The sequence below is a fragment of the Nyctereutes procyonoides genome, unplaced genomic scaffold, assembly GCF_905146905.1.
Source record: "Nyctereutes procyonoides isolate TBG_1078 unplaced genomic scaffold, NYPRO_anot_genome, whole genome shotgun sequence".
Taxonomy (NCBI): Eukaryota; Metazoa; Chordata; class Mammalia; order Carnivora; family Canidae; genus Nyctereutes; species Nyctereutes procyonoides.
In genome coordinates this window covers 4,523,630-4,545,555 of record NW_026575045.1, presented here as the reverse complement: position 1 = coordinate 4,545,555, position 21,926 = coordinate 4,523,630, and the positions used below count along the sequence as shown (strand labels likewise).

Here is a 21,926-nt window from a genome sequence, read left to right as displayed (position 1 = left end):
ACACTTCCTTATTTCTTAGTAATATTCTCTTCAAAAACACAAGGCCTTACTATAGTATTACTCTTTGGACTTTTCATGTGTGTACCTACATGCATATACACCTAGGCATATAATACTTATTTTTAAAGGTGTATGTGTCCTTTTTTTCCTTTTTTATCAGCAAGATTGTGAAGTATTGAAGAGCCCCTCATAGTATTTATATATATATAATTATGGATTTCAAAATTACCCCGCACAGTTTCTTTCTTTATAGCTTTTTATTTACCCATCTGTTATCCTTAAGCACTCAAAAATCCTACATACCATGCTAAGCCAAAGACCCTGTCAATTCCCCTCTGCCCCCATGTTGATTTTGGGATGAAGAATGGTGGCCGATTGGCTAGACTTTGAATTGCTCCTCTGCTCATTCCTTACCTCACCTAATCTGGCTCTTCTTCTTAGCCAGATGGACCCACCCTTGAGACGCCACAAAAGCCTTACATTCCCTGTTTCCATGACAACATATGTGCCATGGTTTCTGAAATTCTGTCCCATTTCTCTTTCTAAATCGTGATTCCCCAACCTCAGTGAAGCCTTTATGCCATAGACTTTATCAGATTGTCTCTTCCATGCCTCTAGTAATTTAAACATCCAGAAATAATGATAATTACAGCTAGCTTTTTTTTTTCTTATTCATGAGAAACACACAGAGAAAGAGAGGCAGAGACACAGGCAGAGGGAGAAGCAGGCCCCATGCATGGAGCCCGGTGCGGGACTCCATCCTGGGACTCCAGGATCACGCCCTGGGCCAAAGGCAGGCACTAAACCTCTGAGCCACCCAGGTATCCCCTGACAGCTAGCTTTATCAAGAGTTCTCTGCGCTGATTTAGGATAGCTACATTATTTGCACAATCTCACTCCTCACAACCTAGAAGATAGGGACAGTGCCTTCAGTGTATTTCTCACATTCTACTTTTTATTAAACAACATGTAAATTATATTTGTGACTATTTATTGTCAGGTGTTCTTACCTGTGTGTGGATTTGCCCACTTGGATAAATAGCCAATACCCTATATTTCCCAGGAGACAGCATCTGCATGGTACCCTCGCAGAGAGTGAGTGTGGTTTACATAGGGAACCTCAACCGCTTTTAGCCTTTCCCCAAAAAGATCGTGACTGCTAATTCTGTGCATACATATTCTGTAAGAATGATTTTTAGATTATTCAGTTTTTGGATTTTGCATGTTTGTACTGATTCCTTTAAACCATTGACAATACTTCTATGTTCTCTCATTTCTGTTAGTTTGTAAATTTCTCCAATACAGGAACTTACGGTATACTTCTGAAATTTCTAACTGGTAATAAAATTATTAATACAAATTTTCCCACACCAAATAATTATTGAATAAGTTTGTATTAACTTCTGCTTTATTTTTTTTCTCATTTTTCAGGAAATCATTTGCCAGAAGAATACTGTGAGTATTTTCCTTAACTCTTCCAGAAATTTTTTATCTTTTCTGTTTCATCAACTAATGTCTAACCCTTTTTTTTTTAAGATTTTATTTATTTATTCATGAGAGACACACAGAGAGACAAGAGAGAGGCAGAGACACAGGCAGGGGGAGAAGCAGGCTCCATGCAGAGAGCCCTACATGGGACTTGATCTCTGGTCTCCAGGATCAGGCCCTGGGCTGAAGGTGGCGCTAAACCGCTGAGCCACCCGGGCTGCCCTCTAACCCTTTTTTATCTTCACAAATTGTTCATTTCTCTGTTTTTCCTCTTTAGAGTTTGATATCAATATAAATATGGTTACTTTATCAAAATATTTCTTTAAAAGTGAAACTTACAATAGTGGGAGATGACACTGATGCCTGTTTTTTGCATATATTCTTATATTTTGGAGAAAACTGTTTCCATTGTATATCCAATTTTGTGTGATTCTGAGTGGCACTTAGGCTGCATATATGCACACGTGTGCATATATATATGTGTGTGTATATGTTCATATATACACATATATAGATATCTATATCTATGTGTATACTATATAACATGAATTATAGGCACAAATACAGACACATATATTATATAGGTACATGTATATCTATTACCTGTTTATCTATACAGATTGATTTGATTCCTGAGTCTTGTAGTCTGCCTTTGAGACCACACCACAGAATTCCCACCACAGAATTCCCACCTTCTACACAATATTAAACAAAAGTTAAAAAGTAATAAAAATAAATTTCAAATTTTACAAATGCACAAAGAAAAATCACACAATTTAATATCTAAAGGAATCAGCCTTCTTATGCTGGTGGTTGTGTTTGGAAAATAAGCCAGTATTTAAAAACCGTAAGAATGTATCTTTGCAATCTAGAGTGAAAATAATAACCCTACATAAAGATCTGCACATGATTTGATTTAAGATGATAAGATTAAAAATATAATTGTAGTTTTTTCTTAGATCAGAAAGTTTAAAACTTACGGTTAAGATTGCACCAAGTCAGAGATGCATTGCAACATAAGTAAAATTATCATTATGTACCTTTATTCCTCACATCTCTACAGGAAATGAGCAATTATTGCTTCAGGCATCTCTTTAGTGTAACAGTTTTATTAAACAAATAATGATTGAACATGTATGGTGTGCCAGGCTTTGGGCTTAGTGCCATAAGGATTCACTAGGGAGGTAGAAAGTGGAAGCAACCAGATTCATAACTGCTCAAAGAGACAGCAAATGAGTAGTGCCAGAGTCTAGTTGGGGAAGAAGGTCAGTAAACAAATAAGCAAAGACACAAATTTAAAAATTAATACACGGCAGTGTGCTGAAGAGTGGGTGGCCGTATATCTAACGGTCACAGGCCTTTGAGAGGAGGTAGCATTTACCTGAGACCTGGTAGGAAGGAAAGAGCTCATCATGCCTGCTGATAGGTTGGACATGTGGAGAAGCAGGGTTATAGGTGACCAAATATCGCACATTATGAACATGTCACCTGTTGGCTTGAGTGAGCTCCTGGGTTTCAGGTGCTGGGTGTCCTTATCAAAAGTTGAGGGTCTTGAGCAAATGCTGAGAACATTTCTTCCCAGAAACTTAATTCATTTTCCACACACATTTACGTTCACATTTATGTAGCGTTTAAAAATTGAAAAACCGAATCAGCATTATTTTTTTTAAGGGAAGATCACAGAATAGGATTAGGTTTTGAGCTGCAGGTTTTTATAGCTATGAATACAGGCATGCGTCAGAGAGATCGCTGTTGTTTATTTTATGAGCACGCCTCAGCATTTTGAAATTTAAGGAGACATTGTCTTTCTGTTTCAAGAAGCAGGTTTAAATATTTTAGAATTAGCACCTTATTAGTAAAAGGCAGTTGTTATGCCTGAGATGTCTGTTCTTGATCACACAGTGGTTTTTTTTTTTTTTCATTTGCTTTGGATTACTGGTTCTTTCTTTTTTAAAAAAAAAGATTTTATTTATTTATTCATGAGAGACACACACAGAGAGAGAAACAGAGGGGCAGAGACACAGGCAGGGAGAAGCAGTCTCCATGCAGGGAGCCCGATGTGGGACTCGATCTGGGGCCTCCAGGATCAGGCCCTGAGCTGAAGGCAGCGCTAAACCGCTGAGCCACCCGGGCTGCCTGGATTACTGGTTATTTCAAACTATGGGTGTGACAGCCATCTATAAACAGAAATTGCAGTATTAAGGTTCCTGAGTTATACGTGAGCCAACCTGGGAAATAAACATTCCCATATTATTAGTTTTCATCATTCTGAAAAAAAGTGCTTTTCTTAGTAGTTAGTATCTCAAACAACAACAACAACAACACAACGAACAGTGTCACAACCAACCCTCACACTTTCCCCTACTGCATGCTCACGGGGCTCTTAGCTCAGGCCTAGTAACATCCCTGTGGCTCCTGCAGCTTATCACCCTCCCCTTTGCTTCCCCAACAATGGGGAATTGACAAAAAAATTTATTTATTTATTGTCTTAGAAACATAGGGAAGAAACTAGAAAGTACAGTGAGGCCAGGAACTTAGGAAAACCTTAACATGCTGGTTGTTTTCCTTGAGGACCCTGAAGCCTTGTTCCATGAGGTTTGAAGGAGATGGTTTCAGGATTCCATTTTTCTCTGCTGTTTGCATGACTCCTATTTTTCTTGCTTTACCCCTCTGCTGCTGATATACACCTAGACATCTGAGAGCCATTCTCTCCCAGAATTAGTTTTACACAGATGCATTATTCCCCAGTGCCCATTTCAATAGTTACATATCCTGTTTCATGTCTTATATACCTTGACACGTGGTATTAAGGCTTCTGAGGATACAGATCTTTATCCAGCAGCAGAAGAATAATGTTTTGAAACACTAATAGTGCTTTCCTGGCTTATTGGCTTTTCATCTATTTGTCCTAACATTTGACTTGGAAGATTCAGAGCATTTTCTCTTTGAATGTTGAGTTATAGTACTTATCTAAAACAGGAGTATCTATTGCTCTTTTATAACCCACTCATAGTTAAAGCTCTGGAAGATTTGACAAGCATCCTTTTGGTACACTTGCCTTTCTTTTCTGCTCAGGCAATGGATCAGGTAAAAGGATTAAATTGGTGGACATGCAGTGGGATCTTAGAAACATTTTAGAAGCAGAACATGCTTATTTTTCCTCTTCCTGACTTGTCCTCCAAGTTATTGTTCCATGAAAGAGAACTTAAGAAAGGAACAATTTAATGTACTTGATTTAAACATCAAATCTCAACCTCTGGAAGTTCTTATCATACTTTAAACGGAAGTCAGGTCTAGTTTCTGCTTCACTACCTGACATACAAAGAATATGTCAAAGAATATGTTCATAAATAATTCAATCTGGCCATAAAGGCATTTATCACTTCTCGTCTGTTTGCTGTGAGGCAGTGGCTTGGCTTGTGCAGGGTTCCATGAAAGTGACCTGAGGCGAAATGTTGGTGTGTCAACCTGTAGAGGCCACTTGGGAGGGTGCTGACCCCTCTACCTGTCATGGAGTACTCTCTAGAGAAGTCCTTGGGCTGGAGTCCCATACACATCACAGATCAGCCACATGATCTTATCTGAATCCATTTTTATTTTTTATTGTCTCTGTTTTTATAAAACAGAGACAATAGCACTCCCTACTCAGTGGGGTGTCTGCTTCTCCTTCTGCCTCTTGCTCCTCCACCTGCTCATGCTCTCTCCCTCAAATGAATAAATAAAATCTTTGGGTGAAAAAAAAAATAGTCAATAGTATCTTCTTCAGTAGGTTATTGGGAACGTATGACCACTTATTCTTGGCACATGCAAGTGGTGACTCACTAAGGTTTGCTCTTATTTGTTTAATTCCAAGGGGGAAGAGAAGTGTTATATTCTTCCCCATAATGCTGATATGGCTAAGATCCGATAATCAGGGCTCACTGTGCTCCCTAGAATAGTGATAGGGTTCCCACATATCTCATTTTACTTATCAGCCCTCTGCCTTTTTTTTGTTGTTGTTGCTGTTTCCTCTCTGGTTTTTCTCTTAGAGGTCTCTCATGTTTCCTTAGATTCAACCACACCAGATACTTCCCAGGCCTGTACTTTTGTTGGAAACCCTTTTATGTTCCAATCACATATTTCCAACTCTCTTCTGGACATTCTGACTCTACATGTCCTGCCCTCCTCAAATCTCGATCTTTTTAATAGTGAACATTTCACCCTTCCCACCGCAACTCAGGATTCAACCTCTTGAAGTGCCTCTCATATGTTAACTGGAAGTCAGGTTCTGTTTGTGATTTAGTACAAGTGCCCCCAACTGGAATATGTTCATAAATAATGAAGTCTGGTTCTGCTTTCTAAATTCTTGCTTCTTTGCTAATGATATACCACTCTTTTTAGGTAGCCCCATTTAAGACTGTGATTATGTTTCCTTTTCTGCTCTGAATCCTCCCATGATTTCCACTACCCGGTACATACAGTTTAAAACCCTCAGCTTTGCATCCATGTCCCTTCCCTAAGCTCCAAGAACCAGTCAGATTTACTTACTCAGGGGTGTGCAGCCCAGTTTCCTCGGTCTTCTTCCCAGCTCAACTTTTGTTTGCATGACTGTTCCTCACGTGGCATTGTTAGGAATCTATAGAAGGTCAGCATGAGTGAGTGAAGAGTGGTGTGGGCTGAGGCCAGAGAGAGAAGCAGGATTTGGAACATCAAGCCTTTGTAGACCACCGAGATGTGTCGTATCTTCATCCCAGGAGCAAGGGAGGGGGCCTTATGCAGCTGAGGGAAGCAAGGAATCTGATACAGGTTGTTAAAAGGTCACTTAAAGTAATGAATTACTAAATTCTATACCTGAAACCAAGTTTACCATATATGTAAACTAACTAGAATTTAAATAAAAGCTTGAAATCAGAAAGAAAAAAAAAGGATCACTTTGACAGCTGGGTAGAGAATAGATTGGAGGGCGAGAGGGGAAGAACGTAGACCAACAAAGACCAGTGACAGTGGCTCAGCCAGGTATGTTGGTGGCCTAGTCTCCTACACGGGCAGAGAAGACAGAGGGAAATGGACAAATAGGAGTAGGGTTACTGGAATTTTGATAGGACATGGGTGGTAAAGGAAATGGAAGCATCAAGGAGAACTTCTGGGTCTCTAGTCTTAGTAATAGAGGCTAATGGGGCCGTGACTGTGACAGAGTAGACTGGAGGAAGCAGCTTTGTTCTGGGATCACTCAGAGCATAGTATGTCAGGTGTGGACCCCTTAAACATTAGCTCTTCTTCTCGTCATGCATTTATGCTGTGTCTCTGTGATTCAATTTTAAATTCCCTGAAGGCTGAAGGCTGTGTTTTAAACTACTCTGTTTTTTTTCCCTGCAGCATACACATATCACAATGCCTTAGTCATGAGAGATGGTGAATAAATATTTAATTGACCGATAGAAGCTGTGCCATACTGGGTTTTGTTTTTCTTTTTCTTTTTGCATCATCTATAAGTCCTAATTATTTGCAATAAGCAATTAAGGAAATTGGAGGAAATTTCCATTCTCATAGGTCATAAATAAGAAATGAGGTTTTTCTATTTGCCTCACATTCAGGATTACTATTTAAAATGACTCACTGCAGTAGGACTTGGGATTTCCTTAGTGTGGAGTCTCTAGGCCAGCTCACCACCTCCTGGTGCCTCCTCTTTCCACAGATGTGCACTGGGAACTACACATTCGTCCCTTACATGATAACTCCACATAACAAGGTCTACTGCTGTGATAGCAGCTTCATGAAAGGGTTGACAGAGCTCATGCAACCGAACTTCGAGCTGCTTCTGGGACCCATATGCTTACCTCTTGTGGACCGTTTCATTCAGCTTCTGAAGGTGGCACAAGCAAGTTCTAGGTAAAGTTCAATAATGCCGTTTGATGATGATCATGCAGTGCTGTTCTACTTCTTTTATTTGTGCATTTTATCAGATGTTTCTTAGAGCACATGGCCAAGAACCAGAAAAATAAAAGTGTGATATCCTCTAAGTAGATAAGAGATGCCACATAGTTCACTTTATTCACAAGAGAACAACTTGAGATCAGAAAGGAAAAAAAAAAAGACTGTTAGCTATATTATAGTAATGGTAAGGATAAAAAAATATATTCAAAATAGTATAGAAACAGTATCAGAGTAAGTGTCCAGGGACACTTACTTTTTACTCTAAGAGCAAAAACTCTGCCAAAATTGCTGACGACCTTATATTTCAGTTAAGAACAACCGCTTATGTTAATACATGATGATGCTGAGTCAGAAAGAAAGGCCATATTATGTTTCAATCATAGGCACATCTGATTTATTTGGAACAATTTCTATCGCTTCTCGGCCTTTTGGCTAAGATCAAGTGTGGAACAATTTCTACTCAAAACAGTAAAATGAAAAAATAAAATTTTGGCATTTCAAGTGGTATGTGGTAGGTTCTTGGAAAATTCATTAAGATGCAGTATCTTGAACTAAGTTTTTCTAAAGCAAAGCAGATTGTTAAAAGAGATATGGGATTCCCAGATTTCTTAATAATGCAAGATCTATGAGGTATTCATACTGTGCACATTGTGAGTTGAAAGTTACAAATGTTGCAAATGTCATTTGTTTCCTTACACAATCCTCGTTTTTAATTGAAACTCTTTCTAGCATTAACTCTTTGAATTGTGTTTTCCCACCAGCCAGTACTTCCGGGAATCTATACTCAATGATATCAGGAAAGCTCGTAATTTATACACTGGTAAAGAATTGGCAGCTGAATTGGCAAGAATTCGGCAGCGAGTAGATAATATTGAAGTCTTGACAGCAGATATTGTCATAAACCTGTTACTTTCCTACAGAGATATCCAGGTGAGAAGATGCTTAAAGGAAATTCTTCATCATGTAGCATGTTGGAGGAATAAGAGAGTTAACATCAAATTTAGTTAGCTGAGAGGTGATTCTTGTCACTACTTGTAATTTTTAATTGACTTTCTAAGCTTTCCATCCTGAGAATTTCTGATGAATGAAAAAGACTCCTATGAGTTAGCCATCTGGGACTACGTAATAAAGTACTTGTATGGTAAAGGTTTGACTTTTTCCTCCAGAAGAACAAAAAATAAAAGTCTGTATGCATAGCTAACCTGGGGACAGCCTGTTCTAGGTCGTTAGCCTCAGACACACCTGTCAGCCAATAAGTGAAAACTTTTTTGTGGCAAAGAGCAGAAATGGTGTGGTGGGAGGGTGGGAGGAGGAGCACTTTCTGAATGTATCTCTTACTCCTTGGAATGCTGTTGCTTAAAACTGATAGTGCTAGATCTTACTAGCCAAAAGAAGAAATATGCAACTGATTAATTATAAAAGTAACTTTTAAAATATATCCTGTAAAACACATCAACATGCCATTTAGTTTTATCGACATGTCTTAAAATTTTTTAAATATGGTAAAGAAAATGAAATCCTGTGTGTTGGGGATTTGCTATTCCATTTTTACCATAAAATCTAAGTGACTTCTGGTTTCTTATTTCCAACCTTTCAGGCCCAGGTAAATCTTCATGAGAACAGCAGAAACTGACATACATGTAGAGGTGTAGTACTTAAGATCCCAAGGCAAGGAGAGCTTGAAATGTTATCATCTTGTTATTTATAATAGAAGCTCAATCAGTTGCTCCAAGTTCTTGATATTTCGAAAATTATTCTTTGAAAGTAATTGGTAGGACTCTGTGTACCAGGAATCTGACTCCATGGAGAAGTTAAAGCCCCCATAGTTAGACAAAAAAGTATTATGCTGCTAGGTGGTTTACTGTTTTGGAGTCAGTTATGGTAACTCTATATTCTGAGGTTTTTATCTATATAATCCAAATTTCTTATTTAAGAAAAAAATTTCTTTTTGGTTCTAGATTCTTCAAAGTATTACATGGATTCTAATTGTCTTTTTAACACCCTTCTCAAAGTCACATATTTGGTTGTCAAAAGTCATTGCATTGTCAGAACTTACTCCTCGTGGCTTAATTCTGTGTTACTCTTCTCTTGTTTGAAAGGACTATGATTCTATTGTGAAGCTGGTAGAGACGTTAGAAAAACTGCCAACTTTTGATTTGGCTTCCCATCACCATGTGAAGTTTCATTATGCATTTGCACTGAATAGGTAAGAAGAAAAAGTTCCTATCCACAATGTGCTAATAACATAGTATTTTGTAACCTGAATATTCTTTCTGGGATACGTTTTTGTCATAGTATTGCAGCCAAACCCTATTAAAATGTAATATTAATATTTCTACTTCAACCATGTGAAATACAGGAAGCGTATACTTTGTTGTTTTACTTTTTTGTCAGTAAAAAAAAAAAAAAGCCCTCACTGTTTGTATATTTAAATTCTTAAAATTCTTTTTATTCTCTGTCAGAGTTTATATTTGCTATTTATATTTGTTTAGAATTTTTTGAATTGCATGAATATAATGTTATTTTGAGGCAAATATGCTCAACCCCAAATGGTTATTCACTTTAAAATTTACTAAGTAGAGGGATGCTGGAGTGGCCCAGTTTGTTAAGTGTCCCAATTTGTGGTTTCAGCTGGGGTCATGATCTCAGGATCATGAGATCAAACACTGTGTCAGGCTCTGAGCTGAGTGTTTAAGATTCTGACTCCTCCTCCCTTGCCCCTTCTCCCTGACTCTCTCTCTCTGTTTCATAAATAAATCTTTAAAAATAAATTTACTAAGCAGGGTAAGAGTAACTATGTCTAAGCGAACATATTTCTAACCAAATATTTTCATTTTCACTGCTCTGAACATATCTAATTATAATCAGAACTCCACTGGCCACATTTTAGGGCATGTATCCGTGAATCTGCAAAACCAACATGAACACTGGTCTGCATCATGGCACATACTTCAGTGCCACGTCCTCCCCAGAGTCACCATTAGAGGCCATCCATGCTTTGGCCATGGAGAGGTCCAAAGTACTGAGCTGTCCAAAGCTTGTTAGTTGTGAGTTCTCTTCCATGGTGGCCAGTTGAATATACATGTAGTTACTACAACTGAAGAGAATGAGTAAAAGAAAAAAGTAAGGACATTGCAACTTTGGACCATTTGCCATGTGTCGCTTAAGGCTTGATAATTTTACAGATGAGGAAGCCAAAGCTTGGAATGACTGAATACCTTTTCTTCGAGGCCCAAAGGTAGCAAGTCATTAAACTGAGGCTGAAACCCAGATCTAGCTGATGCTAATGTCTGTGTTCTTCAGCATTGAAGTCTCTTGCCTCTGTCTTCAAAGAAAAAAGTCAACATGCTGTTCAACCTGAGATTGCTTCTTTCCTTCTTTATCCACCCAAACTGTAGAACTTGCTAACTTTATCAGTAGGTGTAGAATGAAAGTATATTTCATTTCGCTATTTATTAAACATCTTTTTCATTAGATTTGACAGAGTAAGATGAGACCTCCAGAGATTACCAGCACCAACTGCTCGCAAATCTTTTTTGAAAGATGGAATGGAATATGGTCTTTTTTGAAATGAAAAATGAAAGTCCATAGACACTCTTATTTTATGTGTTTTGTCTTCACCTTTCCTAAAATACAATATAACGAATTGATAAGCATGTGTCTATGAAAGGTTATTATAAACTCAGGGTATTTACCATAAAATAAAAAAAGGAATATCATATGCATTTATATTTAAAGTGATAGTAGAGGGGATCCCTGGGTGGCTCAGCGGTTTGGCGCCTGCCTTTGGCCCAGGGTGCGATCCTGGAGTCCCAGGATCAAGTCCCGCGTTGGGCTCCCGGCATGGAGCCTGCTTCTCCCTCTGCCTGTGTCTCTGCCTCTCTCTCTCTCTCTCTCTCTCTCTCTCTCTCTCTCTTTGTGTCTATCATAAATAAATAAATAAATCTTTAAAAAAAGTGATAGTAGAGAAGAGAAATAACTTTTTGTAGCAGCTTTATTGAAATATTCTTATGTAAGTCAACCCATTTAACATGTATAATTTATGGTTTTTAGTATAGTAACAGAATTGTATGACCATCAATACAATAAATATAACATTTTCATCTCCCCCAAAAGAAACCCCCTACCCATTAACAGTCACTCTCCCTTTTCCCTCCAAATCTCCCAGACCTAAGCAATCACTAATATACTTTTGATCTCTAAATTTGCCTATTCTGGACATTTCATACAAAGGGAATCGTATGTAATCTTTTGTAACTGGCTTCTTTCACTTAGGATAATGTTTTTAAGGTTCAAGAAATAATTTTTAAGATAATTTTTATCTGGTTTTGAGAATGATCTACACATACTTGCTATTTTAAAATGATCTGCATAAAGCACCTTCCTTAGATCATCAGTACTACTCACATGTGGACATTAGGCAACTCTTGGGTTAAAGTTGGCTTGTTGGTATTGTCTGTGAATAAGTTTGCACAGTGCTTTGGAGCAAAAGTCGTTAAAACCTAAAGTCCTTGTTTGGGTTAGTTGACTGCCCCATTTAGGCCGCGGACTACATGCCCTTAAACCTATGAACCATGAACTACAGACTATGAAATTAGGAGGACTATAAATGATTAAGAGCAAATCTATCACCATCATCAGGAAAGGCAGCTCAGAAGTGATCCTTGTTAGACTCAGTAGACATCTGGTAGGATGAAAAAACAAAAAGGCTTAGGACATAGGTTTACAGGGCACTCTCCAAATTTCATTGTTGTCTTTATCCTGCCAAACTTGACTATTGTGAATCAATGTATCAAATAGAGTTTTAAAAAGATAATTGGCCTACATTGCTTCTGTAATCTGTATTGAAATGATTTTTTTTTCTTCCCCTACCTTAGGAGAAACCTCCCTGGAGATAGAGCAAAAGCTCTTGATGTTATGATCCCCTTGGTGCAAAGTGAAGGGCAGGTTGCTTCAGATATGTATTGCCTAGTTGGTCGAATCTACAAAGATATGTTTTTGGACTCTAATTTCCTAGACACTGAGAGTAGAGACCATGGAGCTTCTTGGTGAGTATATAGGATAAGATACTTGATAAATCCATGACATGGAAAAAATTGTTTGCAAATAAGTTAAATTATTCTTATCCTAAAGGATTGTATATTATGAAGTAAATCTTTGAATTTATAGCTTCAGTAAGCAGTTTTGATGAAATTCATTTGATATGGCAGAGTAAATTGGGGTAAGTTGGTTGAAAAGATAATTTGAGAAAATAACATTTTTTTTAAAGATTTTATTGATTTATTCATGAGACACAGAGAGGCAGAGACACAGGCAGAGAGAGAAGCAGGCTCCCTGCAGGGAGCCTGATGTGGGACTCGATCCCAGGACCCCAGGATCATGCCCTGGGCCGAAGGCAGACGCTCAACCGCCGAGCCACCCAGGCATCCCGAGAAAATAACATTTTAAAAAGATATTTTAAAATATAATATATAATATAATAACAAAAATATCATTTTGTTGAAAACTTCTACAAATTGATAGACATGAAAGAATACTAGAATAAATTTTAAAAGTATATATACCAAATTTATGGATGAAGAGACTTAACATTTTAAAGATGTTGATTCTCCCCAACAAGGCTTTCATGTGACTTGACAAATTGATTCTAAAATTTATTTGAAAAAACAAAGGGCCAAGAAAAGGCAAAGCAATCTTGAGGAATAAGGTGGAAGAACTTTGCTCTACCAGATAACAAGACCTACTCTAAAGATGTAATAATTAAGACGTTGCAGGCTGAGTGTAGGCCCAGACAAACACTGGAACAGAAGAGACGGCCTGGAACGGACTGAGATATTTACAAGATTAGATTTATGGCAGTGATCTTCATGAATCAGAGTGGAAAGGGTGGACTCTTCAGGAATGGTACTGGGAAAATGTGTTCATCTGCTTGTAAAAATAAAATGAAATTGGAATTCTACTTTAAAGCACAAGGAATGAAATCTAAGTGAATTAAAGACCAAAATATTTTTTAAATACTTTAGAAAAAACAAAACCTCTGGGGCACCTGGGTGGCTCAATGTGATTGAGTGTCTGCCTTTGGCTCAGATCATGATCCTAGGGTCCTGCAGGGAGCCTGCTTCTCCCTCTGCCTGTGTCTCTGCTTCTCTCTCTGTGTCTATCATGAATAAATAAATAAAATCATTAAAAAATAAAAAAAGAGGGGATCCCTGGGTGGCGCAGTGGTTTGGCGCCTGCCTTTGGCCCAGGGCGCGATCCTGGAGACCCGGGATCGAGTCCCACATCGGGCTCCCGGTGCATGGGGCCTGCTTCTCCCTCTGCCTATGTCTCTGCCTCTCTCTCTCTCTCTCTCTGTGTGTGTGTGTGACTATCATAAATAAATAATTAAAAAAATAATTAATTAAAAAAAATAAAAAAAGAGAGAAAAAACAAAAACTTTGAATAAAACATACAAGCTGACCTTGGGATAGGAAAGAATTTCTTAAGCAAGGCTTAAAAATACTATTAATCATAGAAAAAAACGATTGGAAAATCTTTGCATCAAAATTTGCCTCTGTTCCTCAAGGTTCTGCCTTTTGGAAATGCCAGAGTGGGTTCTATTGCACTGGCACCCCTGCCAATTATAACAATTATAAACTTGGAAAAACACTTGAAAAGGAAAACAGTTTGAAAGTACTGGACAGGGACTCAAAGGAGTCAGAAACTGAAGAGGCTTTGATTCTTGGATAAGGGAAGGGTACCACACTGGGTAAGATCTACATATAAATGGTTTTTCCTATGCAGCATCATTTCCCTGATCTGCAGGGCACAGGACAGAGCTAACTCAAGAAGAAAATCACTTAAAGGTCAGGGGTCAGTCTGAGGCTTTCCAATTGCCTGGAAATTGAGTGACATATCTCCTACATGAAGGAGCCACAGAGAGAGAACAAACCCCCAAATCCATATAAACTCCCGTTCAGTTCTCAGCAGGGCCCTGACGTGTGTGTCGGAGGTAAAACTCGAGTTTCACCCTAGGAGCCCAGGTGCAAAAAATAGTAGCTAGAAGTCTTAAAGGGCTAAACAGAAATTTCAACAGCTGCCCAGCATTGGAGAGCCAGACTTTGGAGTTTGAACCTGAAGTGAGAGGGTGCTACATGAACAATCAAACTTTCCACTAAAGCTCCAGAAGGGCCATGGTGTAGAAATAAAAAACTATATCCCCGGACTAACGAAGTGCACTAAAAATTAAGAGTAAATCTGAGACAGAGGCACCCTAATAAAACCTAAAACCATGCCTCCACATGATCAAGATAAACCCATCAACAATTTATTTTTTTTTAACAATTTGTTTGCCAGTCATAACAAGACTCATGACTCTCTTTTTAAAAAGATTTTATATATTTATTTGACACAGAGGCAGCTCAAGCAGGGGGAGCAGCAGGCAGAGGGAGAGGGAGAAGCAGGCTTCTTTCTGAGCAAGGAGCCCAATGCAGGGCTTGACCCCAGGACCTTGGGATCATGATCTGAGCTGAAGGCAGGTGTTTAACCCACTGAGTCACCCAGGCACCCCAAGCCTGAATATTCTTACGAGGAGTATAGCAGAATCCACACTTTACAACATATCATCCAAAAATGTCTAATACACCATTAGAGACTACTAGATTTATAAAGAAATAGTTAAGTGTGACAGTATCAATTGTTAGCAAGGGTGTCTCTCCTGGTGTGGTAGAAATTTTTATGACCACTTAAAGATTTCAGTATTATCAAGGAAAGTTGACAGGTAGCCCATCGTAGATCCAGCAGATCTACTCCAACATACATACTCTAGAAAAATTCTTGGAAGCTCTGAAGCTCTGTGTAAACTTTTGACATGCCAAAAAAAATCTTTAAAAAAAAAAAGTTGAGCAAAAGAAGCAAACAGCACAAAGATAGATACATGGAGTACAATATCATTTATGGAAACTTTCAAATATATATATACACCTAGTAAAGGTATAGTAAAGGTATAGATGCATGAATGCACATTATAAGCTCCCAATTCAGTACTGTGGTTACCAGGGGGAATAAAGGAGTAGAAAGAAATGATTCACATGGAGCTGTGAGAATATTTAAAACATTTCATTTCTTGAGCTGAGTGGGATTAATGTGGGAGTGTTGCTTTTATTATTTTTCTGTATTTCTTAATATTCCTAAAATGTACTCTAATTAAAAATATATACATTAAAGAGGTTGGCTTTCATGAGGAGTTCCTCAGTGCTAGCCATAAAATCTTCCAAGTTTTGAAACTGGAATCTTAACTTTGCAAAATCTTCTCATTCTAGCGGTTGAACCAGGGACTGAAATTGAGATAATGGGTTAGAACCAGGGAGAAAAACTTGGGGTCATTTCCTAGATCCTCATGGAAAGCTTTGATTCAGACTTTTAAATTTGTATGATAAATTTTTAGTGTTTTACAGTTTCTCTTAACCAATTTTTTTTTCTGCTGTTACAAAAGAAGAATGTAACTATGCAGCCTTTCTATTACCAGATTTACGCTTTAAGAAAAGTCTTACCTTTAGGAGAATTAGAATCTAATATTTGGAAGCATTGTGCCACTATAAATGCTTTGATATGATAACAATAACAAATTGCATAGGTAGTCTTTCAAAGCCTAATTTTCTTGGTCAGCGAATGCAAATGGAAAACATCTCCTATGAAGTTAGTGTGCATTGCACAGGAATAAAATAGAGCATTTCCCCGGTTGGAAATGCGTTTAGACTACTGAAAGCTTTCAAGGTCATATAAAGGTCAGTAAAACAACAGATTTTTCCGGTTGTGTTTTTGTTTTACCTTTCTGTGCTTCCAGATCCAGGCTCCTCTTTTATCCTTCCCATTTGGCTGAGGACTATTATTACTTGTCTCTGAAAAGAGCTTTGTGTCCAGGTCTTCAGGTCAAATTGAAGATATCAGAATTTTTATGATTTCATTTTAAGCTGTCCATTAATGTTCTAGTAAGAACAGGGAAGGCTGTTAGAGATCACAGCCTTTCCATGGGAGAGTCCCTAGGAGTTGATCTGGAGTCACTCACCGACTTATTCAGTATTAAAAGAATGCCACTTTTACTGTAGATTACCTACCCATAACCTGCCATTACCATCACGGATAGCCATGCATCCATTTGTTGTCAGGGTTGCTAAGAAGTCCCCCGCCCCCGCCCTTTGTAAATAGGTGTTTTTTCACACCATCACACTTGTAAAGCTTCTTGGGTATTTCTTAATGTTTTAATCCAACCCCCACAGCGTGGCAAACACACTCATTCATGTCAGTATGTTGGCATCATCCCTAACCTCCCTTTCTGTTCGTGCTGAGAAGTGAAAAGCACGTTGTCAGGGTGCCGACACAAGAGGGTGTCCCTGAGGTTATGAGACATCCTGGCAGATTTACCCAGGATGATGTATGTCCTGAGTCACGGGTCCCGGAGGGATGTTTCAACTGACATTGAGCCATCATCCTCCCAGAGTCTCCACCTGTCAAATGCCACTGCTAAGATAAGGAGAGGAATTTTGTGGCAGGTAGTTAGTCCCTTGGGTCTCTTTCCATGGACATTTTCCATGGCCTGAATCATTTTTTGTTGGCTTGCAGAGACCGTGATGTACTGGCCACAGAAAATTCAAGGATAGGAACTTTAACTCAATAGTTCAAGAGCTCCAAGTAGCTGTGATTCCAATGGCTCATGGAGCTCTTTCTTGCAATTCCCTTTTTTTTTTTTTAACACCTTTAATGAGTTCAGTGCTTGGCTCCCTGTCAGGAGGATGCACTCCTCTGAGCATCATATCTGATATGGGTATTGCGGCAAGGCACCATGTTACATCTAGGCAAGCCTATTTTTGGAGAGCTTTTCCTGGGGGTTAGGAATACAAAAATAGGAAATAAGAAAAACGTTTATGGTTTAGATTTTTTTAAGTTTGCAGAATTGTGATACGTTGTTAGGATAATTTTTTTTCTTCTGTTAGAACAAATTATGGTTGTTAAATCTTCTTTGGGACAGAGGCTCTGAGTGGTTTGAATGAACACATCCTGATGATTTAAGTATAAAAAAAAAAGACTAGTTCTATGACATTTGATGTTTTTCCTTGTCACTTCCTTAGTTATTTTTGTCTATTGAAGCTCTTGAGGATAGCTAAAATGCTATTTTTTTCTATACTTAAATTTCTTTAATCCACATTAAGGTAGGGAAAGCACCTTTTTGATCTTTACATAATTAAACTGAATTTAGCTTTCAGTCATGAAGAGGTTGTAGCTTTTTTATCATAGCTGTTCAATATAAAGTTAAATCTAAGTTAGAGAAAGCAGTAATAGTGTCTGTCACATGCTCTGGTTAGAGAATGTTCGGGGCTGCAATAGGATATAGCACAAGATGAGACAGTGACACTGTGCTTTCAAAGTAGGAAATACTATGAAAGCCTAGACTTACATCAAAAAAGAGACCAGAATTTCTGAAGTCACGGACTTAAGTAGAATGACCCAAGGAAATACCATGGACCATGACTTGGAGAGCCATGGAAAATTCGTTGCAAAGATTATCTCCCCGAATCCTTTCTTAACCTAATCTAACAAAGAAGTAACCATGAAATAGTCATGCTGAATTCACCTGCAGACTGGCCTACTTAGAACGTTTTTTTATGTGCAGTGTTTGTTCAATAGGTGGAAATAATTACCAGTCCCTTAAACTTTAGAGTTGACACAAGACTTTTGTATATGCTGTTAACCATTGCATACTTACAAGCAAAGAAAGCCAACGCTGACATTTTTCTTCCCATTTTACAACCAAGGCAATTGAAACTCAAAGAATTTGACTAAATGAATTTAAAGTAAATGAAATTTTTTATATCCTGTCATTAATGAAAACTCAAATCTTATTTTCGGAGTCAGTGTTGTTTTTACTACATCGTAGGCTCTCTTTCCTAGAATTTCCAGGAACAGACATTTCTGGAAATGTCTATACTGTTTTGTTGAAGAGAGCTTTTGGGAGACTGATGTGAAACAAACAATTGAGTCAACACTTGGAAACTGTGTGATCTTAGGCAAGTTAATCTTTAGAAAATACTTTAAAAATACTTAAAAAATACTTACCTACAAGAATTAGAATGTTCTTAGCATCCTATAAGTAGCAGAATACCTTACTCCAGTAGGCTTTAACAATAAGAAAATGTATTTTCTAAAACATGAAGTCCAGAAATGAGGCTAGGTCTAGAGTAGGTTGAGTCAGCAGCTTAAAAATGTCAGCAGAAGTCTGTTCCCTCATTATTACCCTCAGTGGCTCTGCCCTCGGGCTGGCTTCCTTAGGGTTGCAAAGTGGCCATGGCCATTCCAGGCATCAGTCCAATTTAGCTACACCAAGATCTGGAGACGAAAGGAGGCCGTCATTTTCTTAGAAATGAGAAAGCACACTCAAAAACCTACCACAGACTCTTACATTTCTTCTAGTATATCATCAGCCCAGCCCTACACAGATCACTGGGAAGGAGGATAGGACTGTTAAAATTCCAACTGGCTCAGACTTACTGTTTTAGGAGGAATAAATGCTCTGTTGTGAGAATTAAAAGAAGTAACATATGTTAAAATCCTGGAATTTAGTAGGCACCTCGTGTTAAATCTTTAGTGTATAATATGTGAAAGTATTTTGCGTTTCTTTATGTATTGTTACACTTATCCATTTTCAACATGAGCACTTAACTAGATTAAGTATCCCTCTTCCTAAAATATTCCTAAAGGTTTTCTTTCTCTTCTTTCTGCATCTAGCTGAACATTTAACTGACAAGAGTAAAACTGCAGAGTCTGTATACTTTTCACATGGGCCTTATTTGAATTTCACATGCCACAGCTATTGTGGGGTGATGTGGGATAGGCCGTACTTGTTTGAAATCATGTTTGGTTTTACACAGGATGGTCTTCTCATTCGTAAGGGGAGATAGAAAGTCATTTTCAGAACTTTGAACATGGCTCTCCTGTTGTAATGCCAAAAAAAGATCCATATCCAGGAAATTGAAAGCATTAAGCCTGTTTTTAGCATTAATATGTTCATTTTTCCATAGTAACTTGTTAAAGGACAGACAGCTTTGCCTTATCAACTAATTTTCTTTGACGTCAGTGACAGTGCTATTCAAACAGTAATATGTGTCTAATAACTACTTAGTTTTTACATTATTAATGGGATTGGCTTTACTTTGGGAGAGTTATGTAACAAGCCAATCAACATACAAATAGAGACCAATGCCTATTTTCCATTTGCCAGATTAGCCCTTTTTTCTTTTTCTTGGCTTCAAGATGTCTTTCTCTGTATTATCTCCTTTTCCACTACCCTTTATGCCCCCCAGAGTTTTATCTCACCATCATTCCACTGATACCAGTTTTGGTCAGTCCTTTATTGTGTCTGTTAGGTGAGTTTCCAAATTTTAGATTTTTTTTTTTTTTAAAGAACTCAAATCCTGAACGGTTTGTAGTAACTCAGCATGACCCCTTGCTCATTGATGTCCTGATATAGCTGGCACCTAGGTGACTAGCAGTTCCAGGATGACCTGGAGACCCGAGTAGAACATACATTGTGCCCACAGTTGCTTGGTAAACAAGCACCCTGGTGAATTGGTCTCATGCCTTGACCTTGCTTTAATGTCACACCCAGAAAATGATAGATCGGATGAATATGGCCTGACCAAGTCGAAATCCAGGAATGGTCATATTCAGGATGTCATTGTAGAAGTTCATAATTGCAGCTAACAAGTACTGAGCACCTAAGGGACACAACTAAGGCTTGCTTTATGTAGCTCAGTTATCAGAAAGTTGAGTGAGAAAACTAGATATTTGCCAAACATTATGCTGAAAAGGGAGGAGAATGTGGAAGGACAGGGGTTATTGCACTCCATGAATTAAAGGGGATCATTTGCAAGCCTGGCTGAACATCGCAGTCATTTGTAGAGTCTTCCAGCTGTGTAGATGGAGTTCTTTGCCTCTGGAGATTCTGCTTAATGAATCCATGTTATTGAATAGATTAACCACAATCAGTAATATGCTTATTTTCTTTTTAGTAAAGGTTTAGGCTTTCTCCATATTTTGCTGTCACTCCCTTCCTCCTAAATCTTTACTGTTCCTCACATCCTTAAAAATTAAGTGTAAACCACTGACACCACTTTTACCTGTCTTCAGAGCTTTCCCAAATGTATCCCCTCCCACCCTCCCAGCCTTCTTAGAATATGGGTTTTACATTTTTTAAAAATGTTATTTATTTATTTGAGAGAGTGAGTAAGCTAGTGAGCGAACAAAAGCAGGGAAGAACAGAGGGAGAGGGAGAAGCAGGTTCCCCACTAAGCAGAGAGCCCAACACAGGGCTCGATCCTGCGACTCCAGGATTGTGACCTGAGCCAAAGGCAGATGCTTAACTGACTTAGCCACCCGGGCACCCTGGGGCTTACAGTTTCATTTGAGAGAATTGGCAGTTATTGAAAGAGTAAATTTAGATTGGTCAAACATATGAAAACTATTCAGTCTCAGCAATCAGAAAAGTACCGTGTTAAAATCCTAAGCTATGCTTTCTTGTTATCATTTGGCAAAGATAAAAAAGAGATAATACTTTATTTTGGCATGAATAAGGAGAAACAGGTATTGATATATTCTTGGAAAGAATGATGTTTGTCACAAAATACATTTGATTAATATATTTTATGAAGGAGAGAGAAGATCTCTTTCCTACACTGCTCTTAAGAAAGTGAGTTGGGAGACCTTTCTGGAAAGCAGTTTGGCATCATACATCAAGAGCCTTCAAATAATTCATGTTCTTTAATCCAGTTGTGTCCTTTGGAAAATATCCTAAAGAAACAGCTGATGTGGAAATAAAGATGCGTTTGCAACAATGTTTACTACACTGAATTTTATGGTAACAAAAAGTTGTAAGAAACCTAAATGTCCAACATTTGGGGAAAATGTTAAGCAAAGGATAACCTCCCGATATGATGGAATATCATTCATTCAAAATTGTGGGGTTGGGGTTTGGTGGTAAAAATATAGGTAACATAAAACTCACCATTTTAACTGTTTTAAGTGTGTAGTTCAGTGGCATTAAGTACCATCACATTACTGTGCAGCCATCACCACTATCCATCCACAGCACTTCTCATCTTACAAAATTCAAACTCTATACTCATTAGACAACTTCCCATTTTCCCCTCTTCCCAGCCATTGGTGACCATCATTCTACTTTCTTTCTCGATGAATTTGACTACACCACTATATTTGACTATACTACTATATTTCACATAGGTGGGGTCATATGGTATTTTGTCTTTTTTGCAACTGGCTTATTTTACTTACCATAATACTGTCCATCAATGTTGTAACATGTCAAAATTTACTTTTTAAATCTAAATAATACTCTATTTTAAGTATACGCTGTATTAAATTTATCTGTTCATCCGTTAATGGACATCTGTGCTGTTTTCGGCCACTTTTGAGCCACTGTGAATAATGCTGCTGTGAACATTGGGGTACAAATATCTGTTTAGTTTCCTGCTTTT

At 38.1% G+C, this 21,926-nt stretch overlaps 1 protein-coding gene and 1 pseudogene across 1 annotated transcript in view; both read left to right on the top strand.

Moving 5' to 3' along the window:
- The window catches only part of MAP3K5 (mitogen-activated protein kinase kinase kinase 5), a 198,864-nt gene that overhangs the window by 74,337 nt on the left and 102,601 nt on the right, over positions 1-21,926 (top strand). The window contains 5 exon segments of the mRNA XM_055324629.1: positions 1,432-1,455; positions 7,163-7,356; positions 8,163-8,331; positions 9,501-9,607; positions 12,279-12,449. Of these exon segments, the coding sequence (XP_055180604.1) occupies positions 1,432-1,455; positions 7,163-7,356; positions 8,163-8,331; positions 9,501-9,607; positions 12,279-12,449 (665 nt within the window).
- On the top strand, positions 7,814-7,967 carry LOC129509312 (U2 spliceosomal RNA; annotated as a pseudogene).